The 14,538-nt window shown below is 43.1% G+C and overlaps 1 protein-coding gene across 4 annotated transcripts in view; it reads right to left on the reverse strand.

Moving 5' to 3' along the window:
- Positions 1 to 1,205: 1,205 nt before the first annotated feature.
- The window catches only part of Stat3 (signal transducer and activator of transcription 3), a 58,101-nt gene continuing 44,768 nt past the window's right edge, over positions 1,206 to 14,538 (reverse strand). Inside the window, exons 12-24 of one of the 4 annotated variants that reach the window (XM_026386749.2) lie at positions 12,649 to 12,678; positions 12,456 to 12,549; positions 12,315 to 12,362; positions 9,378 to 9,461; positions 8,237 to 8,335; positions 7,989 to 8,124; positions 7,221 to 7,273; positions 6,899 to 6,993; positions 6,641 to 6,780; positions 5,720 to 5,929; positions 2,545 to 2,587; positions 2,143 to 2,205; positions 1,206 to 1,526 (exon numbers count right to left, since the gene is read on the reverse strand). In XM_026386749.2, the coding sequence (XP_026242534.1) occupies positions 2,181 to 2,205; positions 2,545 to 2,587; positions 5,720 to 5,929; positions 6,641 to 6,780; positions 6,899 to 6,993; positions 7,221 to 7,273; positions 7,989 to 8,124; positions 8,237 to 8,335; positions 9,378 to 9,461; positions 12,315 to 12,362; positions 12,456 to 12,549; positions 12,649 to 12,678 (1,057 nt within the window). In that variant the 3' untranslated portion in view covers positions 1,206 to 1,526; positions 2,143 to 2,180. Of the gene's footprint in view, positions 1,527 to 2,142; positions 2,256 to 2,544; positions 2,588 to 5,716; positions 5,930 to 6,640; positions 6,781 to 6,898; positions 6,994 to 7,220; positions 7,274 to 7,988; positions 8,125 to 8,236; positions 8,336 to 9,377; positions 9,462 to 12,314; positions 12,363 to 12,455; positions 12,550 to 12,648; positions 12,679 to 14,538 lie in introns of all 4 variants that reach the window. The other 3 variants (XM_026386747.2, XM_026386748.2, XM_026386746.2) reach the window with 3 other exon arrangements.

The raw sequence follows: 14,538 nt of genomic DNA on the forward strand, positions 1-14,538 counted from the left end.
TAGTTAATCTGGGTCTAACAAACAGAATTCTATCAATCTGATCAACTGAGGCAAGGTGGTTTTGAGTCACCAAATCCAGCCATGCCTCTTGGTCAGAGAAGGCCCATGTCGCCAGCTGCTAAGCGTTCCAAAATGCAGGGCGGAGGTGTGCTGACAGGCGGAGGCAGGCACTGACAGGAAGGCCAGAGCAGGTGCAGGCATTGTTCTGCCTCACCCGGGGGCCCCAGAGGGGGCAGACAGTCACCAGCTTTGGGGGAGGCCAGGTGTGTACACCTCACAGGAGGGACAGACCTTGATTTTATCAGTCAGCCTTGGCCCTATATTAACAAGTGAAGAAGGGGTACAGGTGCCTTTGGATGTCACCAAGAAACTGGGATAAGAACCATATTCCCTGAGCTCAACTAGACACTTTGTTGGGGACCTGGAGTCTGAGTCATGTTCAACCTATAACTTCTCTCTTTTATCTCCCGAGGTCCTAAGACCAGGATTCCTAAAACAAATGGGACAGGGGTCCTTTAGACGAGGGAAGGAGCTGTGCCACTAGCAGGGATCTGTGGGAAAGGAAGCCAGCGGGATCCTAGGCCTGATAAGGAACACGCAGGAACAAGCTGGCTCTGAACAAGGGCCAAAGTCCAAAGAGAAAGGGAGCAAGGATTTTCAGGCCCCCCTCCCAGCCTTACCCTCTAGCAGGCCAACACACTCCAAGGAAAATAAAATAACAAGAGTCTGGGATGTTTGGTTCTCCTCAACCCTCCCAGTTCAAACCCAAGAGCCATGCCATAGCTTCGATGTCTTTTAAGGGTTTGATCTGATACCCATTTCAGGGTTTATATAAATTATCAGCCTGAAGATAGCTGAATGCTTAAAGCACCAAGGAGGCCATGAACTGAGTCTTCTTAAATGCAGAAAGGCTATGCTGCTGCAGTGTGTTTTGCCCTTTAATTATTATTATGTTTTTAATTTAAAAAGAAACCTAGGGGTTTAGATAGTCCTATCTTCTATTTGGACGTTAGCAAGGTTAAAAGTGCAATGCCAAGAGTATGCAGCTACAGGCAGCCTGTGGCATTAGCTCACAGAAATGGGCAGAAGGATGCCGATGGCACCAGCAGGCACTTGTCTAACAACAAACGACAACAATAAGCTGCTGAGAAAGAGGGCAGGGGGAACAAAAGAATACAAGACATTTCCGTTTTTCTCCCGCTGGCCACCCCCTTCCATGCCCCCATCAGGGTCTCAGAGAACGTTCTTCTTTGCATTTAGATAAAAGCACATCACCCACACTCACTCGTTTCTCTATTTTAAAAAGTGCCCAGATTGCTCAAAGATAGCAGAAGTAGGAGATTTGAAAAAAAAAAAAAAATCTGGAACCACAAAGAGGAGCTTCAGATGCTCTGGGGTTTGGCTGCTTAAGGGGCGGTGGAACACGGGTAGGTGCCTCAGTCACATCTCTGCAGCTTCCGTTCTCGCTCCTCACATGGGGGAGGTAGCACACTCCGAGGTCAACTCCATGTCAAATGTGAGGGACTCTGAAGAGAGAGAAAATGCTGGTTCAGCCACCTGACCCTGAAGCAGGCAGGGCACATCCCCCCAGCCCTTCAGGGGACAGGGCTCAGGTCACCATGCTCACCAGTCTTCTGCCCCTTCAGGCCAAAACAGGGTCAGAAAAGCCAGATTTCCTCCCCTTCCTACAGGGCCCTGCCCTCTGGAAGGGCTCAGCTTCTTTCCTACCTGACTCACTCCCAGCTCTCCATGTTTCAAGAAGATCTAAACATGGCAGCCTTAGGCACCAAGTGCCTAAAATGTGACTAGTCCAAATCAAGGTGTGTTATAGTTGTCAAAAGCCTACATTTAGAAGACTTGGAATAAAAAAAAAAATGCAAAACTAATTTTTTTCTTATGTACATCAGATTTACTGGGTTCAATAAAATATATTGTAAAAATTAACTTCATCTGTTGCTTTTTACTGTCTTCAATAGGGCTACTAGAAAAATTATATTTATATTCATGGTGTACATTCTGTTTCTGCTGGAGTGCTCTAGAACCTCCTCCTACCAATGTGGTGACAGGCTCTGTACACATCAAGATCATGGAAAGTGGGCCGACATGCCTCACAGGGACAAAGTCTGAGCACCAAATACTCACCAAACTGCCCTCCTGCTGAGGGCTCAGCACCTTCACCATTATTTCCAAACTGCATCAATGAATCTAAAGTGCGGGGGGACATCGGCAGGTCAATGGTATTGCTGCAGGTCGTTCTGTAGGAAATGGGGAGCGGCAGGAGGGGAAAGGGCCGGGTTGACAAGACACAATGGAGGAAAAAAAAAAAAAGAACAAAACACACACACACAAGCCATCAAACTCTGGTCTCCAACAGAAAAATAAAAGCTCAAGCTTTTTAACACACAAGGTCACTCTGAGTGCTAAACACAGCCCAGGAGCTTCCAACCCTTCATGGGATACTCTCACCCGGTGTCCTCCCTATTCCTGGGGGATAACTGAGGACATCAGAAATGAATGCAACATTTGGGAAAGGAAGCCACTTACGGTGTCACACAGATAAACTTGGTCTTCAAGTAGGGGGCAGCACCTGAGAAAAAGAAAACTGGACTTACTGATGGTGACCTATGTGTACAGGACTGAAGGAAGCTGTTGGCCTCATTGATGCAGACATGAAACTCCATCCTTATACAGATTGTCTGAAAACCTCCATCTGACCACAGGGGTTGCCCTTCCTCATCACGTACTATTTGATGTCTCAGGCATTTGCAGTCTGAAGTCCAATTCTTCATATAAGGCTTTGCCGAGCTGCAGAGACTGTGGTGTACCTTGTCTCACCTGAGCCTAGACTAATGGCAACCTTGTGTTCAGTTTTTCCCTGGATTATATAAACATTCAACTGTCTCCATGTGGTCTGAAGACTCTCCTCTTGCCTGGTCATATCTCTTAGATAAATTCTCTGCCTATAGGAACCAACTCTATATAGACTTGGCATAGTGTTCCACCCAGATACCAACATGACCCAGTATTTAAGAGAACACAAAAACAATGGCTTCCCAAGCTGAGGGTTTTATTTCTATTCCTACAAGCACTATAATCTGCCTCTATCACACCTTATTTTTCTCTTTCTCTTTCTTTCTTTCCTGGGGATTGAACCCCAGGAAATGTAGCTCGGCCACTGAGCTACATCTCCAGCTCTTTTTATTTTTTGATACAAGTTCTTGAGAAGTTGTTGAGGGCCTTGTTAAATTGTTGAGTCTGCCATTGTCCTGCCTCAGTCCCCTGAGTTGTTGGGATTATAGGTGTGCGCTACCACACCTGGCTTCTCGAATACTTTTCTAGGAGGATATTAGTAATCTCCCAATTGGATAAATACAATAAAAAAAAAAAAAAGGCAGCCTGTATACACAGGGGAGGTGTCATGTGGTGAAGTACAACTGATCCAACTAGAAGTCAGGAGACCAGAGAGCCCAGGGACATCTTCAATAGCTAAGAGTCCTGGGGCGAGGCACTTTCTCAAGTAGAGGATGAAAGAGGTTCTGATCATCTATAATCCCAGTCATTTGTAATTCTGATTCTGTTGTTAGAAATGTGACAATTAGAATCAATGAATTTTGGATACTGAATGCTTGCACTAAGAAGTCCAGGAGCCTTGAGAACCCTGGCAGAAGTCGAGGACCTTGAGGATCCAGGTGAACAAACTACATAGGAGGCAAGGTGTTTGAGTCAAGAAAAGCACAGACAGACACATGGGGGGATGGACAGAGAAACTGAGGGATCAGATGCATGATGAGAGTCTGAGAGGGCACCAAGGGGCAGCCTGTAGGTGGCTAGCCAAGTTTACTTTTTGACCAAGAAATAGGTTAAAATCAATACAGAATCCAAAGAAACTGTGGAGGCAGAATTCTGGTGTCATAAATTCAACTCTTTTGGTCCAGACCTGAGAGGAGCTGACATCCTAGAGAGAAAAGGATTTCATTCTCCAATGATCAAGGGAGCTGAGAAAAATAGCTTTACCCTAAGAGGGAACTGTGGAAGCCAAGAACTAAAGCCCAATAAAGAAGAAAAAGCTGATTTACATGTGGCACCATACAAGGTTGTGAATGTACTTTATCTAATTTATAAGTGGCTCAGAATCCTTCCTTCAGGCCAAAAGAAGATACTGTGTGGGATTCTGGTGGAAAAGTAAGGAGGAGGGAAGAGTCCTGGAAAGAGGATCTATCTCTGAGAAACTTTCATACCATAATGCTCTCAAGATGGAAAAAGAGAAGAAATGGTCACAGGTTCACCTCCCTGAGAGTCTCATTTGAAAGTTCCTATCCTCTAGCCACACTCTTGCCAAGCTCCTATGTTCACTCACAAGGCAGGCACATCTTAGGTAGTTAGTTTCTTTATTGTGATCAGTGCCTGGCCCCCAAGGGAATGTCTCCTGACAGGAAAGGATGTGCCTCCTGCCCATAGGATGGATGGAGATGGAGGATGCAGCCTCAGACTGGGAGCTGGGATCTTGAAAGCAAAATTAGTCCAAAGGACCAGCACTTAAACCTCAATGTCCTGTGCAGAAAGAACAAAGAGTAGTGTGAGAAAGGCTGATAAACAGATCTCCTAACTGAAACACAAGGTGGAAAGAGAGATAAGCAGTAGACAGGAAGTGAAAGCTAAACTCTTCCACACTATGAACTGAACTCAATACAGAACAAAGGGAAAAGGAAAGTCAACTGTCAACGAGCTCAAATTCCCTCTTCCAAGTCTCATTTCCCCCCACCCTGAAAAATCCTTGGAGGGAATTCCTGTAAAAGGGCAGGAGGGCAGCCAGTGGGGTTGTGCATGTGTGCTATGTGGACAAGAACAGTTTTTTGGTTTTTGTTTTTTAAATATATTTTTTTAGTTGTTGATGGACCTGTATTTTATTTATTTGTATGCGGTGCTGAGAATTGAACCCGGTGCCTCACACATGCTAGGCAAGTGCTCTACCACTGAGCCACAACCCCAGCCCTACAAGAACAGTTTTTTGAAAAGCAACTGGGGCAAAGAAGTCAAATCTCCAAAGGATTACTTTAAAGAGCCCACTGTTGGTTCTATAATTACAAAACATTAAATAAAGGGCTGGGGGTGTAGCTCAGAGCACTTGTTGAACAAGTGTGAGGCCCTGGGTTCGATTCCCAGCACCAAATACATAAATGCAAAGATTTGGCAAATAGAGGCTCCTCATCAGGATGTGGACAGAGACTAGAGAGTCAAAGCAGCAAGCACTGAATGGGAACAGACCAGAGGACTCTACCTCCTCTATACTTGGGACAGCCCCAGAGACTAGAGGCTTAACGTAAACTTATATTTAACTTTTATACTACATACGCTCTTGTACATTGAAAAATTTCTTATTTTTAATAGCTGTACATTCTAAATACCAATTTCACACCCCTCTCACCAGTTTTTGTCCTCCCCTACAAACATGACACTCCCCACTCTGTCGCAAACCAGGCTGCGATGCCACTAAGGACCATCTCCTCCAGCAAGCCCTCCTCCTTCAGCTCACCTGACAGTGGCCATGCATTTAGTGATAATAAAAGAAAGCACACCAGACCCAAGGCAGAGTCTCAAACCTTCCGATATTACTAGATAAGAGTTATTTGGACATTTGCCTGTCTATCCTCGAAGAATCTTGTAGTTTCCAACTTCCCCCAAGAAGTAAATGCCATAAATGTGGAAAATCAACAACTACCTGGGTCAGCTTCCGGATGCTCCTGGCTTTCTGGCCGACAATACTTTCCAAATGCCTCCTCCTTAGGAATGTCAGGGTAGAGATAGACCAGTGGAGACACCAGGATATTGGTAGCGTCCATGATTTTATAGCCCATGATGATTTCAGCAAATGACATATTATTCAGTTGCTGCTTGGTATATGGTTCCACTGACTGGATCTGGGTCTTTCCTAATGGGATTTGGGAAGGAAAGATAATGAAACCCATAGCCAGTAATCTCAGAGAATATGGCTTGTTTATCTTTTCTGCATGAAGAGTTATGCCAGCCCAGAGTTTGATACCCTGAATAGCCATCCAGTTGCGGGGCACTGAGATTGACTCTCCCCCGACTCTCCTTTTTTCTTTTGTGGTACTGGGAAGTAAATCCAGGGGTGCTTTACCACTGAGCTACATCCCCAGCCCTTTTTTTTAAAAAAAAAATATTTTTTGTTGTTGTTTTTTGTTTTTTTAATTTTTAGACAGGGTCTCACTAAGTTGCTAAGGCTGACATCAAATTTTTGATCCTCCTGAGTGGCTCAGGTCACAGGCATGTACCACCATACTTGGCTTAGGCTGACTTTGAAAGGCTATTTAGTTGGTTCCCAGGCTTAAGATATATTAATAAGTTAGGGAAGAAAGGAGATGGGATAAAGAATAAAATTTAAATCTCAAATTAAATCAACAAATATCAGCCACTGGAGCAAGCAACCTGACAAAGCAATTCTTCCGCTGGGAGAATCTGAAGAGAAGTTACTCAACTGTATACAAAGCCTGGGATCAGGAGAGGCAAGTTTGAGGCCATCTACGACCTCCAGGGGGCAGTCGGTGCTTGTGTCTAGTGTCTAGTAGCAGCCAAGCAGTGACAGCAGAGCAAGGGGTGGGGTAAGCAGAGCCAGGCTTACCACTGATGTCCTTTTCCACCCAAGTGAAAGTGACTCCTCCTTCTTTGCTGCTTTCACTGAATCTCAGCAGGAAGGTCCCTGGGGGCTTGGTGCTCAGGATGGCCCGCTCCCGCTCCTTACTGATGAAGCCCATTATGTACCTGGAGCCAAAGAGGGGCAACCACATTGTTAGAGGGCATCCCCAGCCACTGGCTTACTGAGAGAGCACGCGTGACATGTTCGCACGGTGCCCTCTGCCAGGCAGGAGTTTCAACCTACCCTTCATTCCAAAGGGCCAAGATGTACTTCTTCACAAGGTCAATGATATTGTCTAGCCAGACCCAGAAGGAGAAGCCCTTGCCAGCCATGTTTTCCTAGGGAAAAGAATAATAGGAAAGCTAAGTCCACCACCATCCAGCCTTTTCCCTCTTGGAACACAGTATACCTCCAAAGTCCTTCCAGCCCATTTACCCTCCAGGAGGTCCCACTGGCTGCTGGAGGAAGAGTTCAGATCTCTAGGCTTCGAGTCCTCTACAACTACCTCCCAGATGAGCACTCTGTTCCCAAGAGGTGACCACAAGAATTTAACAAGATCACTTACTTTGCAAAATTTAGCCCATGTGATCTGACACCCTGAATAGTTCACACCAGGTCCTAAAGAAAAAAAAAAAAAAAAAACAAGTAGAAAAGTTTCAGCTTTGTTCAAGATCTTATTTCTTAAAAACAGAAAGTACATATATTTGCCCCACAATGGGCCAGGAACCACTGGCTTTCACGTGTGTGAAGGTAGCCATTGTGTGTGCATGCCTCCGTACATGTTTTGCACAAACACACATGCAAACACATATGCCCATATCTGTCACCTGATTCCCACACCCGAGTTGCCCTTTAGCCCAGCAGAGGGTGGGTAAGTATCAAGCCCCCCTACTTTTCCTAGCCTGCTGTGGTGGTCTGGGGACCAGGCACACACTAACCAGCTCACAGCTAGGATTAGAAGGTTGCATTTTGTAGCAGCACAGGACAAAGCTACTTTTAACTTTGAGTCTAGATAACACAAAAAGTATTCTACTTAAATTTTTTTTTGAGGGGAGAAAACTTAAAACCTAGCCTGAGTTTACTGAAGAAATGGATGGGAAATGTCAAGCCTTTAGTTCCATCCTCTAACACACACTTAAGGTATCTTCTAAGGTCAGACAGCAACCAAGAGAAAAGAAATCTTCCTCCCACCTCATAAAAAATGGTCACCAGGATGCAAACTTGCTCAGTGCCCTGACTTCCCAACCTGGCACCAGCAGGGTGCCTTACTCAAGCCTCCAGGCCAGATTCCTGGTCTGAGGAGGGCAGCGGGGTGAATAGGCAAGATGTAGACCTAAGAGTTTCTCTGCCAGCGTGGTCAACTGCTCGATGCTCAGGCCTCGCTTGGTGGTGGAGGAGAACTGCCAGCTCAGCACCTCAGCCACTTGATCCCAGGTTCCAATTGGGGGCTTGGTGAAAAAATTCACGTTCTATTGAAAATAACACATTTGCTCATTTAGATGAGAGGGTAGTGCTAATGACCTGCCTCAGGTACCAAGAAGTTACAAGAGAACGTGGTTTCCAAGAGGTTGGGACACTAACCTTCGGGTTGTTGGTCAGCATATTATACCACAGGATCGAGGCCCAGGCATTTGGCATCTGACAGATGTTGGAGATCACCACAACTGGCAAGGAGTGGGTCTGTGGAGTGTGTGGGGGATGAGTTAGGGAGGCAGAGGGGTTTTCACAACTTCCAAAATCTCCATATTGCACAGGTTTGGAGTAAAAAAAAAAAAAAAAAAAAAAAGGAGGAGGACAATGACTCTCACTGAGTCAGCGCAACGCCCAGAGGGAGAGCATGCCAAACCCAGGCCCGGGGCTTGGCTGGGTCTGTACCAGTAACTTGTACAATCTGACAGCTCAAAGCCTGACTCAAGCCCCAGATCCCACCCTCCTCACTTTTTTTTTTTTTTTAAGGAGGAAAGATGCATTTTTTTTTTTTTTTGAGGAAAGATGCATTTTGACTCATGGTTTCATTTTATTTATTTATTTTTCTGTGGTGCTGAGGATCAAAGCCAGTGGTAGGCAAGCACACCACCACTGAGCTACAACCTCAGTCCCAGATTCCCCATTTATAAGACTTGGAAAAGACATTCTCCAAAATCCCAAGAATCTGCATTTTCCCATGAAACACAGCAGACTCAGAAATCAAAGCCTAGGATTCCTGCTTTTCCTAGTCTAATTCAATTTAAAGATCCAGAAGGCATGCAAAAGAATGCAAATGCCGTGATTTTCTGCATACTCAAAACAGTGGCTGCTGGGGCTGGGATTGGCGGTACAGCACTTGCCTAGGATGTGCAAAGCCCTGGGTTCGATCCTCAGCACCACAGAAAAATAAATAGATAAAATAAAGATATTGTGTCCAACTACAACTTAAAAAAAAAAAAAGTGGCTGCTAAGGATTTTGCCCAAACTTTCTACAGTTGACCCTAATCATTTTCTAAATACAGTTTCTCATATCAAGTCTGCCAAAAGTCAAGTGTTCACACGTTTTCTGAGCATTCGAGCAAATTTTATTCTTGGATGGGACACCAAGAATCTTTTGGAGGAAAAAAACTAATAAATAAATATTGTACTTAGGAAACTGTGATCATTCCACCTTCTCTAGTAATAAAATCTCACTAGACCTTTTTGTCCTGAGTCATCCCTGCATGTAAGGCCACCCCAATTCTGCGGAACTTACCTCTAGGTCGATCTTGAGGCCTTGGTGATACACCTCAGTCTCAAAGGTGATCAGGTGCAGCTCCTCAGTCACAATCAGGGAGGCCTACAATAGCAAGAAAGACACTCCTCTTCAGAGAGAAGGGAACTTGGTATCAACAGCCACAGTCTTAGAAAGTGACACTCCACAGCCTTACTATGCAAAGAAGGGTGAGCCATAGGATGGTCACAGACAAATTGCCAAGGATACACACTGAGCACATGCTCTCTTTAATATGTGGACTCTCCGATGCTGACCTTCAACCTGACCTTTCACTTGGTTTTTATTATAATATCGTACAAATCCTACAGGTTACTTATAAAGGTGTAAGGCATAAGAAACAACAAAACAATGGACACTCCTGCCATGAGCGGTGACAGATGCCTGTCATCCCAGTGCTCAAAAGGCTGAGACAGAAGGATCACAAGTTCAAAGCCAGGCTTGTACGACTTAGGAAAAGGCAAAATAAAAACTAAAAAGGGATGGAGATGGAGCAAAGTGGTAGAGTGCTATAGGCTCAATCCCTACTTTAAAAAAGAACATCTGTGAATCTGCCGCCCAGTTTTTTGACTGGATTGTCTTTCTTCTCTTCTTCTGTTGTTGTTGTTGCTGTTGTGCTGGAGATCAACCCAGGGCCTCATGCCTCCTCTACCACTGAACTACATGAACTACACCCCAAGCCCTACCACCCAGTTTAAAAGACCATTACCACTGAAATTTTGCAGATGTTTTTCCTCTACTCCATTTCTTTCCATCTTCTTATAGAAATAACTGCCATTTTATTTTTGGATTTATCATTTCCTAGCTTTTCTTTACAGTTTATTTATTTCTCTAAACAATCCATATATTGTTTAGTTTGAGATGATTGTATACTTCAGACAGATGGAATCCCACTCTGTATTCTTTCTGGCTCACTTTTCATTCAATGTGAAATTTGTGGGGACACCTGCAATTTATTCTTTTTCACAGTTATATAGTGTTCCATTACAGGACTACACCACAACTCAGTTTTCCATTATAATGTTAATGAGTACTTCTTTAATTTTAAGTTCTAAATTAAAATTAAGTAGCACTGATACTTTGTAAATGTCTCCTGCTACTCTAATGCAAAGATTTCTCTATTGTTGAATCCTGTGAATACCTCTGCTTGTTTATTGGGTATAGTTTTTTTGTTTTGTTTCGTAAGAGTCAGAATCTCACTATGTTACCTGGGTCGGCCTCAAACTCCAGGGCTCAAGTGATCTTCCTGTCCCAGGCTCCTGAAGAGCTGACACTTTAAGTGCATATGTCCAGCTATGTTCCTTTATTATAATGGCAAAATATTTTCAAAAGTGACTAACAATATTTACTCCCACCAGCAGAACAGCAACCTTATTTTTTTGTTTGTTTGTTTTTGTCTTTGGTACTCGAGATTGAACCCAGGGGTACTCTGCCACTGAGCTATATCCTGAGTCTTTTTTATCTTTCACTTTTAGACAGGGTATCACTAAGTTGCTGAGGCTGGCCTCAAACTTATCATCCTCTTGCCTCAGTCTCCCAAATTGCTGGGACAACAAGTGTGTGCCACAACACCCAGCAGCACCTAATTTATTTATTTATTTTTAAATATTTAGTTTTTAGTTGAACACAATATATTTATTTATTTATTTTTGGTGGGGCTGAGGATCCAACCCAGGGCCTTAAGTGCTCTGCCGCTGAGCCACAACCCCAGCCCCATCAGCAATCTTATTTTTAACAAGAGATAGTCAGAAATAGAATTACAATTTTTTTTCCTTTTTGGTGTTAGTCCTCAAGTTTGCTAAATATATGCTTTATCCCTGAGCAACATCCCCAGTCCTTTGAATTTATTTTTAAAATACTCCTTTTCTGATTATGGAGGTAGTATATTCAGTTTAATATGCAAATATAACAGATAATATAAAATAGCCTTGTCTATTAACATCATCACTAATATATAAGCTCTGTGGGTATATACTTCTCCAGAAGTTTTACTTTTGAAACAGGCTCCTTAAGTTGCCCAGGGTTGTCTATACTCCTGGACTGAAGCAATAAATCCTGCTTTGGCATCCTAAGTAGCTGGAGCTATATACATGGGCAACCATGCCTGGCTTCAGAAGTTTTAAACATATGTAAATACATGTAAAACTGTGTAATGCCTTTTTTTTTTTTTTTTTTTTTTTTTTTGATACTGGGGATTGAACTCAGGGGCTCTCTACCATTGAGCCACATCCCCAGCCCTATTTTGTATTTTATTTAGAGACAGGGTTTCACTGAGTTTAGCATCTAGTTTTTGCTGAGGCTGGCTATGAACTTGCCATCCTCCTGCCTCAGTCTCCCAAGCTGCTGGGATTACAGGCATGTACCACCACACCTGGCCAGTGTATTTTTTAAAAATGCACTACTCAAATTATTTTACATCTTGCTTTTCTTTTTCTTTTTTGACTGCTAGGGATCAAACCCAGGGCCTCATATGCGCTAGGCAAGTGCTCCACCAATGAGCTACAGCCCCAGCCCCAGTTTTGTTCTTAAAAACATTTGATACATTTACACCCTTTATTCCATCTCATTTGGAAAAACAGGTCAGTAAAAATGGAGCCAGCTGGCAAAAGATGGAAGGGAATTTGGAAAGCCCCAAGCAAGGTGGAAAGCGTCCCTCCTACCAAGTGGGTGTGGATAGCAACTCAGCAGGGGACTTTCCACTTCTCCTAAATGAGGAGCTAACTCCCCAGACACGTGGAGAAATGCTCCAAGCCAGAGAACTCCACTGTATACGGGCCTTCTGAACACCTCAGGGTGGCCCAAAGTGACTTTTCTGAAGTAACAGCTTAAAGCCTCTAATTCTGGGCAATAAGAGGACTCTCTGTCTTTCTCTCCCTCAAAAGAACCTCCCCTCATTGGCTTTCATACACAACAACTTACATCACAATTGGCGCGGCCCCCATTTCCACATCTTTGCTCTCTGAGGGTCTGTAAAAAAAGAAAAAGTCATATGAAGCTATCCCAGACCTTCACTTGGCCAGAGGCCCTATTCACATAGGGGTTCGGGCTCCTCTGACATACCAAGTGCTTGAATTCAGCAGAGAGGCTGCCATTGTTGGACTCTTCCATGTTCATCACTTTTGTGTTTGTGCCCAGAATGTTAAACTTCCGGGATCTGAATCACAGGAGAAAAACCAACCACAAGGGTGACTGAGTGGCCAGAGGATAATGTTAGATTAAACAAAACAAAAGGAAGCTTCTAGGCTTAACTTACCCTCTGAGAGCTGCAACGTCCCCAGAGTCTCTGTTAAGAACACAGATTAAGATTGGTGAGAGGACAGGCATTTCTTCAAAGATCCTACTCTGTATTATTTACATGGATGGTGCTCCTGGGAAATTCTTCAATTTAGTTACATTTTAGATGTGAAACATAAATCCCTGTACATTCTTAAGTAATAGACACTCCAGGGGAATCCTGGTCTTTACATTCATCAGAACATAGCATGCCCACAAACCAAGAGTCTAGAGGTGAGGACATGATCTACTTATAATTCTATTTTAGGCTGGACTTATATTTTTCTATAAGATTCAGCTGAACATGAGCAAGAAAGCACATTACCTTAATTGCTGCAAGCAACCATGTAGCTACCCAGAAGGGAAATTTGGAGGGCAAGAGATGGTTAATAATGGCAGAGGAGAGAGACAGATCTTGGATCCTTGAGGACTTCTATGAGTCACTGATCTCACCATCATTGGGAACTTGCCCAAACTCTGCATTTCCAGTTATACTGGGTTGCAAATATCCTAACTTAAGCCACGCTGGATTTTCTATAAAGGTCTGCTATTTCCTGTAACTCAGAGCAAGCACCTTCTTTGAGACTACTGAAAATATTCTTCCAGTGTGATCACTCTATTTTAAAATTCTGTGTTGAATATATCATTTTTTTAAATATTGATTTTTTAGTTGTAGTTGAACACAATACTTTTACTTTATTTATTCATTTTTATGTAGTGCTAAGGATCAAACCCAGGGCCTCACATGTGTGAGTTGAATGCTCTTTTGCTGAGCCACAATCCCAGCCTGAATATATCATTTTTTATATAGTCACATTTCTTAGTCCCCCCGCCCCCTTTTTTAAAAATTGGGAACCATTTTAAAAGTTCTTCTCTATTGTTATATATTTACCTACATATATAGAATTAATAATAGGAACTGTTTGTTAAATAGAACATTTTATGTGTGTTTATAAGAGAAAACTGATTAATTTTTTTTTTAAAGAGAGAGTGAGAGAGGAGAGAGAGAGAAAGAGAGAGAGAGAATTTTTAATATTTATTTTTTTTAGATCTCGGCGGACACAACATCTTTGTTGGTATGTGGTGCTGAGGATCGAACCTGGGCCACACGCATGCCAGGCGAGCGCGCTACCGCTTGAGCCACATCCCCAGCCCAAAAACTGATTAATTTTAAACCATTCATAAGACTTCTTTCCATACATCACATCTTATTTCTTTGTTTATTTGTTGTAGTCCTGACAATTAAACCCAGGATCTCAAGCATGCTAAATAAGTGTTTTTGTTTTTTTTTTTAATAAACCTTGCTGAATTTATTTTTTTTTAAGAGAGAGTGAGAGAGGAGAGAGAGAGAGAGAGAGAGAGAATTTTTAATATTTATTTATTTTTTTTTAGTTCTCGGCGGACACAACATCTTTGTTGGTATATGGTGCTGAGAATCGAATCCAGGCCGCACGCATGCCAGGCGAGCGCGCTACCGCTTGAGCCACATCCCCAGCCCCATGCTAAATAAGTGTTAAGCCTCATTTCCAGCCACCACACATCACATTTTAAAACATAACAGTTCGCATGATAAGAAAGTTCCCCCTCATGCCTAACTTATGCTTATGTATTTATTCATTTATTTTTTTATTTGCAGTACTGGGGTTGAATTTGGGGGCGCTCTACCAATGAGCTACATGCCTAGCCCTTTTCTTTTTTCTTTTCTAATTTATTTTTTAGTTGTACACAATACCTTTATTTTGTTTATTTATTTTTATATGGTGCTGAGTATCAAACCCAGGGCCTCGCATGTTCTCTACCGCTGAGTCATAATCCCAGACACCTAGCCCTTTTCTTATTTTTTATTTTGAGACAAGGTCTTGCTAAGTTG

Source organism: Urocitellus parryii, chromosome 7 (genome assembly GCF_045843805.1).
Source record: "Urocitellus parryii isolate mUroPar1 chromosome 7, mUroPar1.hap1, whole genome shotgun sequence".
In the NCBI taxonomy this organism is placed as follows: domain Eukaryota; kingdom Metazoa; phylum Chordata; class Mammalia; order Rodentia; family Sciuridae; genus Urocitellus; species Urocitellus parryii.